This window comes from Streptopelia decaocto (genome assembly GCF_964273445.1).
Source record: "Streptopelia decaocto genome assembly, chromosome: 20".
NCBI lineage: Eukaryota > Metazoa > Chordata > Aves > Columbiformes > Columbidae > Streptopelia > Streptopelia decaocto.
Genome location: NC_138675.1, coordinates 2,719,709 through 2,738,517, shown reverse-complemented (window position 1 = coordinate 2,738,517; position 18,809 = coordinate 2,719,709). Strand labels below are relative to the sequence as shown.

Here is an 18,809-nt window from a genome sequence, read left to right as displayed (position 1 = left end):
CTGAAGTGCTGTGAAAGCGCGGAGCCGGTTCTTTGTGCTTTGCATTAAACAGATGTCAAAACTAGAGGCCTTTCTGAGAAATGAAGAACAAATGGCTACTGAGGAAAAAGCCCTTGCGTATGGGCTGCATTAAGACCTGCTGTTAGTTGGCTGGAGTATTTTGAAAAGTGAGCAGGTAAAGAGGAGAGGTACCTTTCTTTAAATTAACAGTGATATATGTAGGTTGGTTATTCCCAGGGGAAATGAAAAGGAGAACGCAGGTTTACAGAATGGGAATTGTAAAAGTCTCAAACAGATGGGCAAAGGGTTCCATTAATCTTTTAATACCAACTCTTTCATTAAGAGCCCAAAATCTTTTCTACACCTGCAGAAATCATAGTAAAACCTGCAGCTTTACAAACCCTCTTAAACCCTTCAAACTGATCAAATGTTTTCCTAATGTTACACTAGAAGTAGAGTTTATTTCATAGCAAAATGGCGGAGGAAAAATTGGACCTTAATTGTAGACAGGAGTGTTTGGCTCAAATGCCGTCAGATCCCAAATAAACTACACAATCTGTTTGTATTCCCATGAATTTTAAGTATGTAATGTGCAGCAGCTGAGGCTTTGTTTTTTAATGTTTAAGAAGGAACAGATTCAAACGCAAGCATGGGGGTTTATGCAGCAGAAACCTGAGAACGGGGAGTGTTCCCCAGATACTTTGTGAACCTCGGGGAGTCAGTGTCCCCTTCTTGTGTGCGTTTGAAACAGCTGTCGAGGGCGAGATTCTTACAGATAGACGGCTCTCGGTACGTTTTGTTTTCTTGGAAGTTCAGTGTCTGTGGATCAGGTCAGACCCGTGGATCTCAAACCTTTCAGTGTGTCTCGGTTGTCTAACCATCTCTATTTTCCTTCTCTCTTTGGCAGATCACCGTGGAGTAACAAATACGATCCTCCCCTGGAAGACGGTGCCATGCCATCTGCTCGCCTGCGCAAGCTGGAGGTGGAAGCCAACAATGCCTTTGACCAGTACAGAGACTTGTATGTCAGTTCTACCCTACAGAGCCCTCTGCTTGCTTTTATTTCCTTCAGCAGGACACACAATGAGTCTAAATAGTGCTGGCCAGCCGCCTCTGAGCACGGCACACCAGTGTCTAGCAGAGGAAGAAGGGCGGGCAGCGCTGATCTGCTGCTGGGAAGCGTATCCGCTGTGATTTCACGATGCGAAAACATGATCAAATTTGTCAGCTGATGCTAGAGGCAGATGCTGAGGTGCTTTCCTGCCTCCCTCCCCTCTTTAACAGATTATTGGCGTCTTTGTCCTCAAATGACCTGTGTTCTCTTTGGTCTTGACTCAGTTCAGTCTTAAACCATCTGCTTTTTCCATTCCCTCAAGACTGTACTCTCAGAATATCTATATATATATATAGCAGCAACTCTGACATCTTCCAGTAAAATGACAGGCGCTTGGATGCTGAAATGCAGCAGTTGTGTGGGGGTTAATGTACTTCTGCTGTGCTCCGATGCTTCTTTTAGGCTCTGTCCTGCTAAAGATGTGTAAAGCAAAGGAATTAATAGAGCGTGTGTAAGATGAATGTAGATTAGGCAGTGTGTTTTTTTAAAGCAGAGAAAAGAAGCTGCCCAGGTGACTTCTCAGTTCAACAGTTTTATTAGAAAGGTGGGGCTTGCACTGCAGTCCCATCTGAAATCTCAAGCTATGACCAGGTTTAGCTCTTGTCTTTACAGATTGTGGTCTCCCGAGCACTGATGGGATGGAAACAGTAATGCTAAATCTAAAAAGCAAATATCTTTTGCAAAGCAAAATGAACTTACTGCTTTATCTAGTAACGGGGTGCTTTCCTATTGGAGGTGCTTAATGACCGTGAAAGAGGTGAACAAGCTTCATTGCTTCTTCACATTGCCCAAAAATGGAGATAAACCACATCCTTAGACGTAGTTCCTTCTGCGTCACTGTACTATCGCAGTGCTAACAAAAGCAGGTTAAAAGGTATTTTAGTTGATAGATTTTCTACTCGTTTTAAGATATGGCTTGATGTAAATATAACCTGTCCAAATGTGTAATCTTCACGATTTTGTTACAGCTATCAAATTTTCGTTTATTTTCATGCATTATTTTCCTAGGTGTCCAACTTCTCTTGCAACTAACAGTTGTTATTGGTATCGGAACTTACTGGAAGAAAGGAATTTTGCATATGCAGCAAAGAGGGGTTGGCAGTTACTCCCCAGGTGCAGAACAGACCAGGAGCAACAGGGCTTTTAATGCACTAAGATGAAAATGAATAGGTTTGTGGAACCAAGGTTGTCTTTTAAAATCCTTCTCTGATCAGACAACCGTGAAGTCACGGCTGGATACAATAACTCCTTTAAAAAGGGTTCATTTGCAGGAGGGAAAGTGCCGTACAGGTTACTCTCAGGTGCATGTGCTGAACCCTGCGCTACAACAATAGTCTTAATATATTGTCTGGAAGTAAAAGGTGAGATTGTATCAAATTTCATCTTTCAGTTTGTCAGTCCCAGTTTTACAGGTGAGATATTGTTCGAGGGTTTACAGGAGGGGTTTCTCACAAGGACTTTGTTCTCGTGTTGTCAGCCAGAAATGAAGGAGGCATCTGACTCACGGTGCAGTCGGACTAGATAAGCGCAGGACGCTTTGATGCATGTTCTGATCTCAAAAATGTGTCAGAAAAAGAGGAGAAGGGTGGCTGAGTGCTGGAAGAATCCTGGCGTTTTTGGAAAGAATTTGCGTAGTTAGGGAAACTTAACCTCACCATTTGAAGGGTTCCTCATGCTTCAAGTTGGAAACGATTTGTACTTTACCTACAACAGAGATCTGGATAGAAACTGGCTTTTGTTCTAGTAGTTTCTTAAACGAGACAATTGGATTTGGTATCTTGATGGCAGGAGCTTAATTTTGACTTGGAGACCAGAGAGGGGAAAGAATGAGGTGGGGGTACCAAGTGCCAGATTTTCTCCCTGCTGCTCGCTGCTCTTGCCAACGGATCAGGTTGGGAATGGCTGGAACAATTACCAGCAGAACAGCTGCTGGAGCCACATGGGAGTCTGGAGTGTGGGGAAGGTTGTAGCAGGAACGTGATGGCAATTGCAGTGATGTAATTTCCATGGTCTGCTAGGGCTGGAAACTAATCCTGCGTACCCACTGTAAAGCCAGACTTAGGTCTGAGCCGTGTGATGCGGATTAAAGGTGTCACTGGCTGCCTGGTTTGGAATCTTGCAGTGCGCGATGCGTCGGTTCCAGGACAAAATTATCAGCGTCCTTTCAAATTCCAGAGCTGGTGACAACAGAGTTTTTCCAGCACTGTGAAATATTTCAGGCTTGTTTGAAAGTGTTGATGTATTAATCAAAAAGTAACATGCTGGCAGTTTTCAGTACTGTATTTTTGCGGAAATTATGGTTTCTGTTATATGGGAAGATTTATATCAGGTCCACCTTCCAGTAACGGTGTTCACTTTCTCGGCAGTGTGCAATGAGTTTCTTGAACTGACCTGCAGAGATTTTCACTGTTCCCCCCGGGGCTGTCTGTCCAAACAGACAGTTTATAGGTGACACCAGGCTAATCAATAACCTCCCATTGCAAACTCCTTAAAAAAGTGCGAGTTGAAGTGGAGCAGTTGCGCTGTTAGACTTCCAGCTTGTATTGCGGATTGAGAGGATGAAAATAGCTGAGAAGCCTCATATCTGACACATCGAGTTCTTGTTCAGCTGTCCCGTAATGGGCTGTTGTGTCCCCCTGTCTACAGGGGACAGAATGTTTTCGAATACACCTCTAACCACAGCTGTGCTGTGTTTTATGGTAGGTAACAGTTAATACAAAAAGAACCTTATGTAAGCAGTTGTTCACAGAGCACTCCAGGCCCAGCGTGCTTGAATTTCCTGGGCTGTTAGACCTTTCATTCCTATAATGAGGGTTTCTGCTGGGTTCTGGCTTTGTTTCCAGCCTTGCTGTGCTCAACTGCTGGATCTTGTGTTTGCGGTCATCTAGACTGCCCATCACAGGAAGATTTTGTGTATCTTAAAACCTCCTAAGTGCTTGTTTCTGGGTTGTTGCTCTGCATGGTGCTCACTGCACTCCCTAGCTGGTCGTTCCAGCAGGGGATGCAAGAGGAAGATGTTTCCTTTCTATAGAAAAATAAGTACTTTGGAGAATACGTGCTATTCCCACTCTGCTCTCTGCATACAGTCCAAGGTTTCTTAGGATTATCTCCCGTTTTACCTTTACACACAGTTCATCTCGGGCGTCTCAAGGACTTCCAATAGTTTCAGATTTTCCTCGTGTCAGTCCCATTTGGCCCACGTACCGTTCCTTTTCAAATTTCAGTTTTAATCAGGTGTGGTGAGTATCCACCTACATTTAGTGAGTCATCAGCAAGTCTTTGCCATTTCCCGAGGCTCTGGCACCTGTTAGTGTGGGTGTTTTGAGGGAAAACAGCCTGTTATGCGTTTGTTAACAATTTGTGTGAAATAATCCATTCAGATCCGTTCACTGGGGAGTTTTGTCCTAAAAATCTTGTTGGCCAAGTGACTGTAGTGGGAAAACAGGTCTTGTAGTGTCACGTGGAGTTGTTTCAAATCTTGACAGCTTGAGACAGCTGAATCTTCAGTGCCGCTTAACCAGTGCTGAGTTGTTTGCTGTGAGCATCTGTTTTAATGCAAACTACCTTTAAGTATCCCTAGAGTTGCCCGCTTTTTAAATTCTGGAGTCGCGTTCATGTCTCCTTGCATTAAAGAGGAATTCTACTAGGTTTTATTTCCCTCTGTATCCTATATGTTAAACAACCAACATATTTCTCGGTTTTCTGTTTTACCAAAATGCATGTTCACTTTCCCAAAAAACAACTGTTTAATTTTGATCTCCTGCTGCCAGGTTTAACTCAGACACTGCCTGAAGCTAATGCCCTGGTATGTTTTTGTTCAGTGGGTTATTATTCCCAGATGGAAGCCTAATATCTTACACCGTTCGGTTAGAGCCGTTGCTCTCCGCTCCAAATATCGTGAAGATAATTTCTTCAAACACATGGTTGTAATTTATTGCCCTTTGCTTGACGTGTGTGTGCACGATTGATTGAAATCAAAGCATAATGAGGACCAGGGCATCTGGATAAATCTATCTCTTTCAGATTCTGTGTTCTGTTGTTTTGGGTTGGAGATAATCAGGGCTTTAATTAAGTAATCTAATCGCTCTTTGTTGTCTGGAAGAAATAGTTTCTGAAGTGATTAAATAGACCTCCCTGGGGAAGGATGCTGCTAATGTGAATAATTCTGCAAACAAGATGAGTTCTGGCAACTTTGGGCTGGTTTAGTAAGCTGGCATACATTTAGAAAGATAGCCCTTACCTCTTTGTTTCTTGGGTTACGTTGGATTTATTGGATGAAATGCTCCTCTTAATCATTCTGCTTCTGAAAATGTTTTTATTGATTAAGGTTTCGACTTCTCTCAACAGAGTAAGCCATCAAGCCTTTTGAACTCCTCCTTCTGTCTGTGTTTTGATGTTGATCCATTTTCAGTTTGTTATATGGGGGCTCTGGACAAGGAATTTGGTAGGAGCGGAAGGAGGTCTGGGAGAGGATTGACCTCTAAAATGTCTTTGTTGTGTGTAATCCTGGTGTTATTGAATTTTGGATTGGAATCCTGTCCGAATTGGAGTTAGTCGCTCCCATTTTCGGTGGTGTCAGCAGTGCTGAGGATGGCACTGCTGCCAGCCAAGCGTTTGCAGGAGTCTTTGCGGCACAGATCCTGAACAGAACACCCGTCACGTCTCTTTTCAGCTCGAGGAGGAAAGGCGATGGTCATTCCCTGTACGCACGTGCCTTCGGGAATATGTAGATTCAGGAGCCTTTTGCTAGAGACATTCAAGGGACTGAGCTGGTCAGGTATGGTGGCAAAGTCCCAGTGACAGACAAGTCCATTTTTAGAGTGCTCAGGGCTGACTTTGTCCGCTTGTCTTGCTAAGAAAAAACTACAAACCTCATTAGTGCTGCCCTTCGACTTTAACTCTTTCAGAGTGCTGCTGTATTTTGTCATCTAATTTCTCCTTCCTTGTCTTTGTAAGTCCCTTTACCTGCCCTGGTACGTCCCTTTACCTGCCCTGGTACGTCCCTTTACCTGACATACCGTGAGACCCTCTCAGTGGAATTAATTCCTCTCCAATTTTGAAAATACTTCGCACTTAAGGTTTGTAGCAATTGCTGTGTGCATCTGTTTGACCAGATTTGACTTATTTTGTGCAGCGCCGATTCCAGCAGGTAAAGAAAAGGAGAGCAGCAGATGTAAGGGCTGTAATTAGTGGTTTTGGCGTTAGAGCTCGTGCCCGTAGGTGTGTGCAGGGGGGCAGCCCCCGAGCCCCCATCCCCGCAGCCTGCGGTACCACTTTCAACCCCCGAGTGATTAGGCAGCTGTGAGCTCTTTATATGAGCCTTCTGTCTGTGTTTAGATGTAAACCTCATTTGCCTAAACTCCAAACCCATGGAAAGCTTTGAAGTGACTTTATTGCCATTAGCTCACTGTTCCTCGTTAAGGGTTACGAGCCCTTTGTGATGGCTTTCTCTTGGGCACGATGGTTAGTGCGGTTTGCGCAGCGAGGGCCCTGTCGATGGAATCCAGATGCATTTGTTGTGCATCCCAGCGCTAAGGAAACCTGACTTTCCATCTCGCTGCTGGCTGGGGTTGCGTACAATAGGGTGTGACATCAGGATTATGTCATCTGCGAGATTCTTGCCTCCGGGTTAGACTGATAAGTACAAGATGAAGTCTAAGACGGACCTAAAGTGCTGAGATGCCCGCTGCTTTCATGTTTGCAGGCTTTTAAAATTAAAACAGGGATGTTTTCCCAAGGAAATTTAGATGTAAGAGTAAACAGAGCGGTGTTGGGGTCCCTTAAGTTGCTCGTGGGCAGCTCGAAACTCAGAATCAATATTGAAATTGTTGATGTATATTACACAGGTTAGAGCAAACTCAGAAGAGAGGAAAACATGAAGCATCCTGTCATGCTGGGAGAACTAAATGAGTTGCCTTCCATATTCTTTTTCATTGGGTGCTTGGTTTTGGAGCAGCTCTGTACAGGCTACATTCTTATCTTGTGAATCGCAGATTTTGAGCAGAGGAGGAGTTTTTCCCTGGGGTGCCCGCGGTTCTCTGTGATTACATAAGATCTGAAACACTGCAGAGGGAAAACTTGCATTAAGAGGTCAGCACTGATGCTGCAGCGCTATCCTCCAACACTGTTCTCTGAAAGTTTTAAATCCCCAGTAAGATATTACTTACCCGCTTTCAAAAATGGAGTGAGGCTATACTTCAGAATCTCAATTTATTGCGATTTGGGATGTTAGAACTGATTATCTCTAATAATACATGGCTAGGCTTGCAGAAATTTGCCTCATGCTCTCACAAATGCAGCGTTTTAATGATGGAAAATTGAAGACGGAGTAACTTAACCCATTATAGCCGTCTTGTAGCATATCTGATATGCACCTATTTGAAGAAAGAAGGTTGTTGCGTGGAATCTGCGCAGGCTTTGGCAAACTTAATGCACGACACACAAGACTTCTGCTGCCGTCTTTTCCCCTCCTACCCTTATTTGAATTATAGCTGGCAGAGCGTAAAACGTGTCAGACGGTGGGTGGGTGAAGCTGTGGGCCGGCTCTGCAGAGCAAACTGGTGGCGGGGATGGGGACGGCTGAAAGATTTGGAAGCAGCCGGCGCTTCCTGGCGGTTAATGAAGTGGTTCTTCGTTTGGCCGTGTTACAAAGTGACCCATTGTCTTGCTTATTAGGTGGCTGATGGAACTGTTTCCAGGTGACTTCTCAAAAGGGATTTGGTCATTAGTTTCCATCTGCCAAGAGCAATTGGATGGTAAGGAAAATGTGAGCAATACGTGTTTGGTTTGGGTCTTTTTTTTAACTAATGAAAGATACCAGAAAGCACAAAACAGGAGGTTCTGGGAGACTTTTAGCCTTCAGAATCCCATTGTTTGGATGCTGTTTTCCCTCCTTGCGGAGTTCTTGCACTTCACAGCTCTGCTGCGCAGTTGGAGTCGTCCCGCCGTGCTCCAGATGTGGATGTGAGCTTTCAAGTGCAACTGGCATTGGAGTTACACATACCTAACTGCATTGGTATGTGTGCTCCGGGGATTTTTGCACCTGTGTATGCTGGAAAGAATTTCTGTAAAATACCTGCAGAGAGTCCACAGGCATACTTTGGGCCGTGTTCATAAACCGTGGGGAAAAACAGCTGGGCTAAATACACAAACATTTTACCTTCTTCATTTGAAGTATTTAGGTAACATTCTGAAAGTGTTAAACAGTCGCGCTCGTGGGACCGGAGAAGGAGGGAGAGAGGACCTGTAAATCATCTGTTCTCACACCAGCAGAAGTGTCATAACCTGGTTAGTTCCTGGTCCCAACTTGTCCTTTTTATTAAAGAACAGGCCTGTGAGCCTCATTGCTGGAAAGCTGGGTGGAGGACACAGGCAATGAAATTATTTAATGACAACTTTGCTCTCTTGGCATTGTGCTGAAGACTTTTCCCCCCTTCAGTTGACCTGCAGGCTGGCAGGTGATCTGAACCAACACAATATTTGGGGTTTGGTGCGGGGTGGGTCGCTGAAACTTGCCGCTTCCTTCATATTTCTGCTATTTATGTGCTGGTTTAAAATGATGGGGAAGGATTTGGTGGAAATTGGGCCAAGTCATTTGCCATCACGCTCATCTGTTTTAATAATAATTGAAATGTCTCTTCACCTCATCTTTTAGGCAACTTTTGTGGGTTGCTGTTAGACACTAGTTTCTCAGATTGCACCTTTAGTCATTGTCACTCTTTAAAAACATTTATAGCCGAATGCTCAATATTTTCCTTTGCGGTAGGTGTTTTAAATGACACATTTCTTCGAAGTCTGTTCATCTAAATAGATGGAGACGCTTCCCTTTCAATGCTGAACTTTTGTAGCTAGAAGAAATAGCTATGCAAGCTTTAGAGGAAAAAGAAAGAAAATCTATTTTGCTGCTTTAATCGAGCCAGTTTGAAACACTGTGCCGCTCCTTTGATGGTTTGCACAGCCGGGCCGAGGTTCCAGGTACTGGTACTTTGGCATCAGGGTTTTGTGGCTTTGTGTTTCGAGAGCCACAAGCCGGATCCAAACACCCACCCGGTGTCTCTGGCTCCCAGTTACTTACTGGAAAACACACGAGTGTTTTTATGGATGAGCGATTTGGTTCTGAAGTGGAATTGAAAGTCGTGGCTTGTTTTTATTGCTGTGTGGTGGAAACTCCATTTCTCAGTGTAGAGTCCAGCATTGACTTGCAAGAAGCAGAATGCTATCGGGCAGGTTACGGTGCCTTTTATGATCTGGCCTTCAGCGGTAAAACGAAGTGATTAATCTGTCCTCCCTTCTTGAGGTCTGTGCTGGAAGCTGGGGGATTTCCTCCCCTCTCACATCTCTCCTGAATTTGCACTGTTGTTCTGGCCACAGTCTCTGGTTCATGGATACAGCTCGAGTTCTTAACTTTCCATCCTGCGGCTCCACCCGCTTCAACTTCAAACACTTCATAAAGCTTTGGATCACTCGTAGCTTAAATATTTTCTTTTATTCTTGCATTCGTAAAGTAGGTCAGTCTTAAGTGTGACATTTTTTTTGCATAAACCAGCTTTTTCCAGGAGTTCTGTGGTTGATGAGTAACGGACATAAAACTTAAGTGTTTGATCATGGCATTAAAACTGGGATTGATTTTGAATGAAAAGCTCTTCTGAATTTTGTAAAGAGAATGAATTGATTACGTTGGGCCTTATGTGTTTTAGTCACGTTCCTGGGCAGCTTTTGTAAAAACCAGTTTTACTGGAGATAGAAGAACCCTGGCTGTCCTGGGAGAGAACAGGGCTATCACGTGGTGCTGTTTTGGTTGTTAATGAAGCAACATGACAACCATAAGATTGTTTTTTTCACCGTTCTATAACAAGCTTTTGTCTGTAGGTAAATCCAGAGCTACATCCTAGAGAGATCCCCATCCTTAAGCAGAAGATGAGCGATTGCTTCGCTTTGAATCGCTGTCCTTTGGAAATGGTTTCTCCTTTCTGAAAGGTAGCCTAGGATGACTTGGAGTTTTCCTCCTACATCAGACTTCTTGGACACCTCAAAAGCATCTACTGATTGCTTTGTGCTGGGCCTTGGGCGCTTCGGGAGAGGACTGGAGCTTCCAAAGCAGACTCATTGCCTGTTCCCAGCGCTGTTGTGCAGGAGGGGAATGTGCCCTGAGCCGGGGGAGCCAGAACGGGCGATCAAACAAAACGCTCTTTGACCCAGGAGCTGTGTTGCGCTTTCAAGGTGTTTTGCTGCAACTACTGCACGTAACTTTGATGGGCCCGCGCTCTGGTTTGCCCATCTGCTTCTTCAACGGAGAAGATATATCAGCTTGTGCCTTCCAGGAACCTTTTCCAAGCTGGTTACCTCTCTTGCTTGGATTTTAATAAGTGCAGCTATTTAATCTGCGGTGAGGGTGTTTCTTGGAGGTAGTCCAGCCTTCCTGCAGCAAATCCAAGTTCATGAATGTAGATTTAAATTCCTACCAATCTGTCTGTCATCTATTCTATTATGTAGCAGCCAATTAACCTGTAGCACTTCTTTATTTTTCTTGAAAAAAAAAAAACAACAAACAACAGGTTTCAAGGAATGTTCCCTTCTCCAAACACGACTTTCTTGGCTTTAGTCTTCAGAAACCCCACCTGAGTGCATTTGATTTGCTGTGTGAGGAAAGGTGAAATCTAATGTGGTGATCAATGATATATATTTTCTCCCCGTGAAGGAGGAGTGAATTTTTGAAGTGATTCTGTATTCCTGAAGCACAGAGGAGGCTTTGGCTAATCCGTATCCCGGCGTGCCTTGGATTCATAACGCTTCAATCGCTGGCCTTGTTGTTTGAGTCTCAAGATACTGGATCTGGCTACGGCAAAGCGACTTTATTGAAATAGCATGTTGGTATTTAAAACAATATTAATACTATATTTGATTCATTAAATATACAAAGGCAAGTTAAAGCGTTTCCATGTGTGCGCTGTTAGTTCTGGCGGGAGGTTCTTCAGATGGTTTTATGTGGTTTCAGACAACATTTTAGCACATTCTTAAAATACCCACAAAAGCCTTTATGTAAAATCTCATAAAGGTGAACCACATAAAAATTATTTTTTTTCCTGTTTCATGTCATTAGGATCAAAGTACAGTAGGTAAGAATAAATTTCCAAAAACCTTGTTTCGGTCCCTCTCTTAATTAACGTTTCATGCTCATAGCAAGCTCATAAAGGGGTAATGGGGAAACTGTCTGTACGCACTGTAATATTCTCAGTGGCTGCCAGTTCATTTTGAGTGAATTCACATATTCTGTATACGATGTTTTTTTTAATTCAGGGTCTCTGGAAGTGGACAGTAGCTCATGTGCTCTGGCTTTTGATTTGCACTGTCCTTTTCTCCAAGGAAAGGGTCACTCGGATTGGAACCGAGCTTTGCTGCGGGACTGAAATTCCCATTAACTGCATTAACCAAAATCCGTTTGTGAATTCCCCGGAGGATGTAAAAAGGGCATTTCTGGTTTGTTAGGTCTGAATTGCCTGCTGGAAGTCTGGCTTTAGCGTGCCTGTGGAGCAAAGGGCTTTCCTTTTTTTAATGGTAGATTATCAGTGACTTGACAAATGTCATAGGGCAGTGATGTGCATGGTGGTTACTTCGTGCCCAAACTAAGCTTGGCGATGAGTAGCAGTAGACACCAATTAAAATTGAGCAGCGTAGGGGAAAGGGACACAAGAGTGTCACACAGAATGTCAGGGGTTGGAAGGGACCTGGAAAGCTCATCCAGTGCAATCCCCCCACGGAGCAGGAACACCCAGATGAGGTTACACAGGAAGGTGTCCAGGCGGGTTGGAATGTCTGCAGAGAAGGAGACTCCACAACCCCCCTGGGCAGCCTGGGCCAGGCTCTGCCACCCTCACCGGGAACAAGTTTCTTCTCAAATTTAAGTGGAACCTCCTGTATTCCAGTTTGAACTCATTACCCCTTGTCCTGTCACTGGTTGTCACCAAGAAGAGCCTGGCTCCATCCTCCTGACACTCCCCCTTTCCATATTGATCCCCATGAATGAGTCACCCCTCAGTGTCCTCTTGTCCAGCTCCAGAGCCCCAGCTCCCTCAGCCTTTCCTCACACGGGAGATGCTCCACTCCCTCCAGCATCTTGGTGGCTGCGCTGGACTCTCTGCAGCAGTTCCCTGTCCTGCTGGAACTGAGGGGCCACAGCTGGACACAAGATTCCAGGTGTGGTCTCCCCAGGGCAGAGCAGAGGGGCAGGAGAACCTCTCTGACCTACTGACCACCCCCTTCTAACCCACCCCAGGTCCCATTGGCTTCCTGGCCACAAGGGCCCAGTGCTGGCTCATGGTCACCCTGCTGTCCCCAGGACCCCCAGGTCCATTTCCCTACGCTGCTCTCTAATAGGTCATTCCCCAACTTACACTGGAGACAGCTTTTGCTCTCCTCCACCTGCTGGGTGTTTTATCTGCTTTATGTACATATCTGCGGAAGGGCAGTATGTGCTCAGGAGAGAGCAGAAAATGCTAAAATGCCTTGTCATTGATCTTCTGGCTCAGCCAAGGTTGTGTCTTCCCCAGGAGATGGTGATTCTGTGCAGCACGAGTTCACGGCTGAGGTCTCGCTGTGCCGTGACAGTATTAGTCCCTTTTGCGTGATGCTCCTTGTGGCTGTTTGGTAACTTGAGAATGAAAAAATACTGTGGGTTATGGTTTGGCTTTTCTAGAAGCCAAACTTGGTGCTTGTGCATGTTCTTTCCTACCGCGCTGGGTTCTTTACCATTATTTTAAAGTGTGTTTTTCATCCGGCATAGAATGAGCCCAGCACTAGTGTTAGGAAAGAGGAGTTGGGTTCTGCAAATGTCATTGCTTCGTTAGTTTTCTAAGACTGTACTTTTTGCTACGAGAAACCTGAGATTTGGGTAGTCTAGCTTACTTTCTGCTGTATACCGTATCTGAGGTTGGAACAAGATGTAAAGCTCAAAAGCATCCCTTCATTTCTAAGAACCTGAGACTCAATTCAACTCGATTTGTGATAAATCAGTAAATCAGCTTCACACACACTTTTGAGACAGCAGCATAAAGCTACTTACTCGCTCCCTTTTGTCTTAATTAGCGGACTTTATTGTAAAGGACTTCCAGACTTTCCCAATAGCAAGAGAAAAGGAAAAAAAACCCCACCAAACTGTAAAATAAAGCCTTACTCTCAGCCTACTTTGTAGCTTGTAGTTTTACCAGCTGTTATAGTTAATTGGAATCAGAGGAATTGTTTGCTCAGGTACTGTAGAAATCTGTAGCTCGCTCTGTTTCTCACTAGACTTTTATTCTCCTTAGAGAAATGTACAGGATTTTTGTAATTAAAGTCTCTGTGTTATAAAATGATTTAAACCGGCGTGGTTCTAGGTATATAGTGAGAGTGTGCCATCTGAAAAGAAAAAAACTCTTTACCAGGATATAGAGTTTCTGCTTATTAAAAGATGATTATTATTGATATGTGACTCTGGCTTGGATCCTGCTCACTTTAACGTGGCTCTTGGATTGCATCCTGCAGGTATTTTGAAGGTGGAGTCTCCTCCGTCTACCTCTGGGACCTGGATCATGGTTTTGCCGGGGTGATCCTCATTAAGAAAGCTGGAGACGGATCAAAGAAGATTAAGGGATGCTGGGATTCCATCCACGTGGTGGAGGTTCAGGTACAGCCTCTGGGGCAGCCGATATTCCTAAGTGAAAACAAAACCCAGTTAATTCCAGACAATTAACGAGCACAGGTGTTCCACTGAACAATGCAATATTGTGTTAGGGGCTGTAAACTTCTTTCCCCTGTTAATTTTTGAAAATTCCCTGAAGCAATTTGGACAGAGATAAGTCAGGGCTGGAATCAAAAGGAATCCCAGAAGAATTGAAAGTATGTTACTTTCTGTGCCTGTGATCCTGAGATTTTTTTTCTTTTAAAAACATAAAGCTGTACAGATAAATATCACTAATTAGGCAATAAAAACACGGTAATAGGAGGTTAAATTGCTCTAAGTAGATTTGCTTTGGAAAATTAGGGGAATGTGCACACTTAAAATTGCTTTTAAGAACCAGACTGTGCTGTGTGAGTGAGGTTACATGTATCTATCTTGTTGCTTGTGGGCTCTTCAGAGCCAGCCACCATTTAGGTTTTGGAGGGATTTTAACCTTTTGTCTCCTTTTTTGTTGTCCTCCCACTTCTAGGAGAAATCCAGTGGTCGCACCGCTCATTACAAGCTGACCTCCACAGTGATGCTGTGGCTGCAGACTAATAAAACTGGCTCTGGTACCATGAACCTTGGAGGGAGCCTCACCAGACAGGTACGTCTGTACATCGGCACGCGCGTACGCTGCAGACCCAAGGCGCGCCTCTCCTTATTTATATATATATATACAGATATATATACCCAGTAGCCCCCGTCAGGAACAAAAAGCTGATTTTGTGAGGTGTTGTATAAACATCTCTTCTCCTGCTGCGCATGCAGCCCCGTGAAACAGCGAGTGCATAAGAGTGTAATTACCAGGGAGCCCCTTGAACTTTGCTCGATGGCAGCTGAGCTTTCCATTAAAAATAGAAAACATTCAGTAGGAGTTTAGACTTGCTTTCGAGTCTTAGTTTTTCTTTTGGCTTTTCTACATTTTGATACTTCCATATGTGCTACCCAGAGAGATATTTTTACCTGTAAGATTTGCCCGCTTTCTTACTGGAAGATTCCAATAGAATGATAAAAATGCAAGATGAGCTTATACATTCAGGATTTTTGTGCCGGTGTTAATTACTTGGAGTCTCTCTTGCGAGAGAGGTTGTTTTGCAGGGAAGGTGCCGGCCAGATGACTGTTCTTAGTCAGGATCTGCTGGACTTGGCTTTGCTGGGCGAAGGTGCTTCCGTCCCAGCCGCCTGCCAAAGGCTGTTGTCTCCCTGCTTCGTGCTGCTGCTGAATTGCAACTGCTTAAGATCTGGACTGTGGAAATCAGTAATAAACTCTGGCGGACAGGAGGCGTATTGTACGGTCATGAGTGACTGGAGAGATTGGCAGCAGCTAAAACTCCTTTATGAAACTTCCCAGGGCAGAGCGTTGCTTTCAATACAAAGGACAGTGCAGACTCTGTTAAACGGCTCGTGTTTTTGTCCAGGTTTGAGCCAGGTGAAGGAAAGGACAATCTGTGACTGCGGAGACAAACTGAAATTGTGTTAATATTGCACTCACAGGAGGTTGCCCCAGATCTAGGTGACTTTTTTTTTCTTTCCACATTGCTGATTTACAGAAGAAGCTGATGGAAAATCAGAGGGAGGGAAAAGGCATCTGGCGACAGCTTCAAGCATTGCGTACCCCTTTAAAATGTTTGCGGTAATTACACCCGAGTTATGGTGACCCGGACAAATATTTAATCACAGGCCTTCCTAATACTTTAAATCATCGCTGTGAAGTGGAGGCCAAGGGCTTGACTCTGGCCGTGGCCTTATGGTGCGCGAGAGCCGAGCCAAGGAAAACAAGAGTCTGTGGAGAATGGGTGTCCTCAGTACACCTTGGCCTGAGCTTGTTTAGTTTGACTTCCACTCTTGAAGCTTTAGTGAGGAGATTCATGCTTCTGTCATCATTTTAACAGCAGATCGTTTAATTCAGATGTGATGCATTACAGCAGGGGCCTGCTTCCAATGTAAGTAACCATAAAAAAAAGCCACCAGGGTAATGATGCACTGCTTCTGCACAAACAATGGAAACTTGACGTTCAGAGTGTAGCTCTGGGTCGGAGATCATTCTGTTTGCAGATGCTCAGTGGGACAGGCTATGGCAGAATCCACGAAAATCTTGCTGCTGCCTCGAGGTGTGTTATATGAGGAGGAGCTGTTTGTCCTGCGCTGTTTGTTGAGCTGTAGCTGGGCTAAACTGAGCGCAAGGCTTTTACTTCCCTGTAAATCTAGTTGGCCACATCACCTAAGGACAGCAGGTTTGATTTTTATTTTTTCGTAGGCTTTTCATACAGTCTGCAGCAAACTTGGGCACCGAACGTAGGTTTCAGTTATCTCTGGAGTGGTATGTTACAGTTGATATCACTAATCTGATGTCTAAATTATACTTTTGAGATAATTTTGTCCATAGTAAGTTGTATATGGTTTTGGTCAACTTAACGTATAAGCTACTTGACCACCTTTTGATCCTAAAATGTGAATAGCAGATGTCCTCACTTTTCAGTGGAAGTTTTTGAAGTGTTCACAAGCTTTGTAATATCGTGGCTTATAAACTGGTGGCAGAGAGAACCTTTCAGAGCTTTAAAGGGAAGTGTGGTGAGAGCCATTCCTTTGAAACCAGTTTCACCTCGTAGCTGCAAATCAGGTATTTTTCGAGTGATGACTGGAATGATTAACTTGGTGGCCAGGAGCAGGCGCAAAGGAACAGCTTGGGTCTAGAAGTGCAAGTCTAGAAGTAGCTGTTTTCTGCTGTCATTTCCTATTGGTGAAATATTATTGCCCCGCATCAGACACAAACACGGGGGATTTTGCTGCCTTTGTTATGACTATTTGGAAAAACTTGTCTTTGCCTTTTATTTGATGTCTCCAGACACTTGTTACTACAAGGCTCCCATTTAGGCTATTCCTAAATGTTGCACTGAATTTCTAAGAGTATTTTTATCTCTTTCTCCAAGACACCATGTATTTGAGTATTTGGACACCTGGCTTGGGGCCACACGTTGTTTTGTTCTGGGTAGATATTACTTAGACGTTGTGTCCCTATCCTACATTTACTTTAATGTCGTACACTGAGAATTGACATTTCTCATCCAAGTCATTGAACTACTACTTCTCAGTAGTTTTCCCAATGTGATTTTTAATATGCTATAAGTTGTCTCTTTTTATAAGAGGAAAGTAAGCATGTGTAAGTAAGTACATGCATTTTACATTTGTAAGTGAACAGAATAAGGAAAGAGGGAGAGACAGAGTAGACAGAGGACTCAGCCTGTTTGGGGAAACTGAAAATCTTCTTTGTGTAGAGGTTCTCAGGACATGGGGCAGTGCCAGGGGTGGGTTATGGTTGGACTCGATGATCTCGAGGGTCTTTTCCAACCAAGATGATTCTGTAATTGGTGTGTTATATGCCGTCTGTTGTGACAAGGGGCTGCAGAGTGACGTGCTGTAAGTCTGAGAGCAAAGGACAGGACATGTTACCTTCAGTTTACAACAAAGGGAGCAGCACTGTTAGGGAAATGAAAAATGCCAGCAGCTTTTCAATTACCATTCTCCAGTGAGTGCAGGTACCTCCCACCCCCCTCCTGATTCAAGCCAGATGCTTGGCAGATGATTTTCTCTCTGACCGACATTGGGGTCCCGTCCTCTTTGTGTACATTGGAATGACTTGCGTCGTTTGCCACGGCACCGTATTGCTTTAGCTGAATGTTGAGGTTTCATTAGGCCACGCTTTTATTTAAGGTAAGAGCAGCTGTGTGATCCTGTTTCATTTTATGCAAAGTAGACATAGCCTTCCCGTTTTCTGGCAAATAGTCAAAGCTGCACTTTGTTGGACGCATTTCTGGAGCCCCCTCCTTAAAAGCAAGACTAACAGGTGCCTTTCTGAGATCTCGCCTTGCACAAAGAACCTGTGTGTGTTTCCTAAGCCAGGATGAACATTGTGAGGAAGCGCGAGTTTGCCGAGAAAGAAGTTGGCTCAAAACCTATAGTTTATTTACATTCGGAGGTGCGGGCAGGGAGAGGATATAAAGTTGTAGGGGAAGTGAAGCCTGGGATTTCAGATTAAAGCAGCACAGATGTGTGTTGATTTTCATATTTGAAATGCTCCCTGGCAAAGGTGGAACGTTTTGCAGAGCTGTATGAAGGCTGCTCTGTTGCAAACCGCGCTGTCCCTGCGTCCTGCGATCTAATGCTGCTCAAGAAAACACCAGCAGAGACATTCTGCCATTTATCATAATAGCTAAACCCTCTGAGGCTTGTGCTCTGCAGTTAGCAGAGTCATATATTTTCATCAAGTTGAGCTTTCATGTAAAGGCCCATCCCACCGACTTCCAGATGTTGCAGCAGTAAGCGGAGCATTGGGGAGTGTGTGTCCCCCAAATGGTTCTTCAAGTCGTTGCTGTCACCATCCTTATGTTCCTGGAGTAACTGTCTCTTTAATTGCTACCCAAGTAGTATTTTGGGATGCAGAGATGTGCTGAACAGTAATTGCCCGGGAAATTATTTCGGCTTCAGATGAACATATAGATTTTACAGTGGTTCAGTTATATAATAAGTGGTTTAGACAAAGAGTTGAGTACGTATGGACAAGTGGCATAGAGAGCTGATGTAGCATCCCCAGGTTTACTCGTGGGTTTGAGTGTACAGTTTGGTAAAGGATACAGGATATTTTTGGTTACGCTGGTTGGAGTAAATATACGCAAAGGCCACACAAGGATGCAGTAAGTTCTGGGCTGAATTCTACAAAGCTGCAAGCTCTGTAGAGCTCACAATCTTCATTTATCTAGTTACAGTTTGAAATAAGCATTGGAGAGAGAGGCCAAACTTTGCCTTACTGATATCCAAATAATTCCCCATATTTTGCACCTGGAGGCTTCAGTCTGCCCGCTGCCTGTGGCTCGGGAGCCTTTGGCTTGTGTTACTCTGTTTGTGTTTCATTAAAGAGATTTTCCCATCCCTCCGTGGCCAGAGCAGCTGCGGATGTTGCCGTCAGTCCTTCAGAGCAAAATGGTGGATGAGTTTCTTCCTCAT

General features: G+C 44.2%; 1 protein-coding gene across 3 annotated transcripts in view; it reads left to right on the top strand.

The window, feature by feature from the left end:
- Positions 1 to 18,809, top strand: part of CAPZB (capping actin protein of muscle Z-line subunit beta) — a gene marked incomplete at its 5' end in the record, with an annotated part of 53,983 nt that overhangs the window by 28,224 nt on the left and 6,950 nt on the right. For all 3 annotated transcript variants that reach the window (XM_082069618.1, XM_082069617.1, XM_082069616.1), the window contains 3 exons: positions 908 to 1,021; positions 13,631 to 13,772; positions 14,296 to 14,412. In XM_082069618.1, the coding sequence (XP_081925744.1) occupies positions 908 to 1,021; positions 13,631 to 13,772; positions 14,296 to 14,412 (373 nt within the window). The remainder of the gene's footprint in view (positions 1 to 907; positions 1,022 to 13,630; positions 13,773 to 14,295; positions 14,413 to 18,809) is intronic.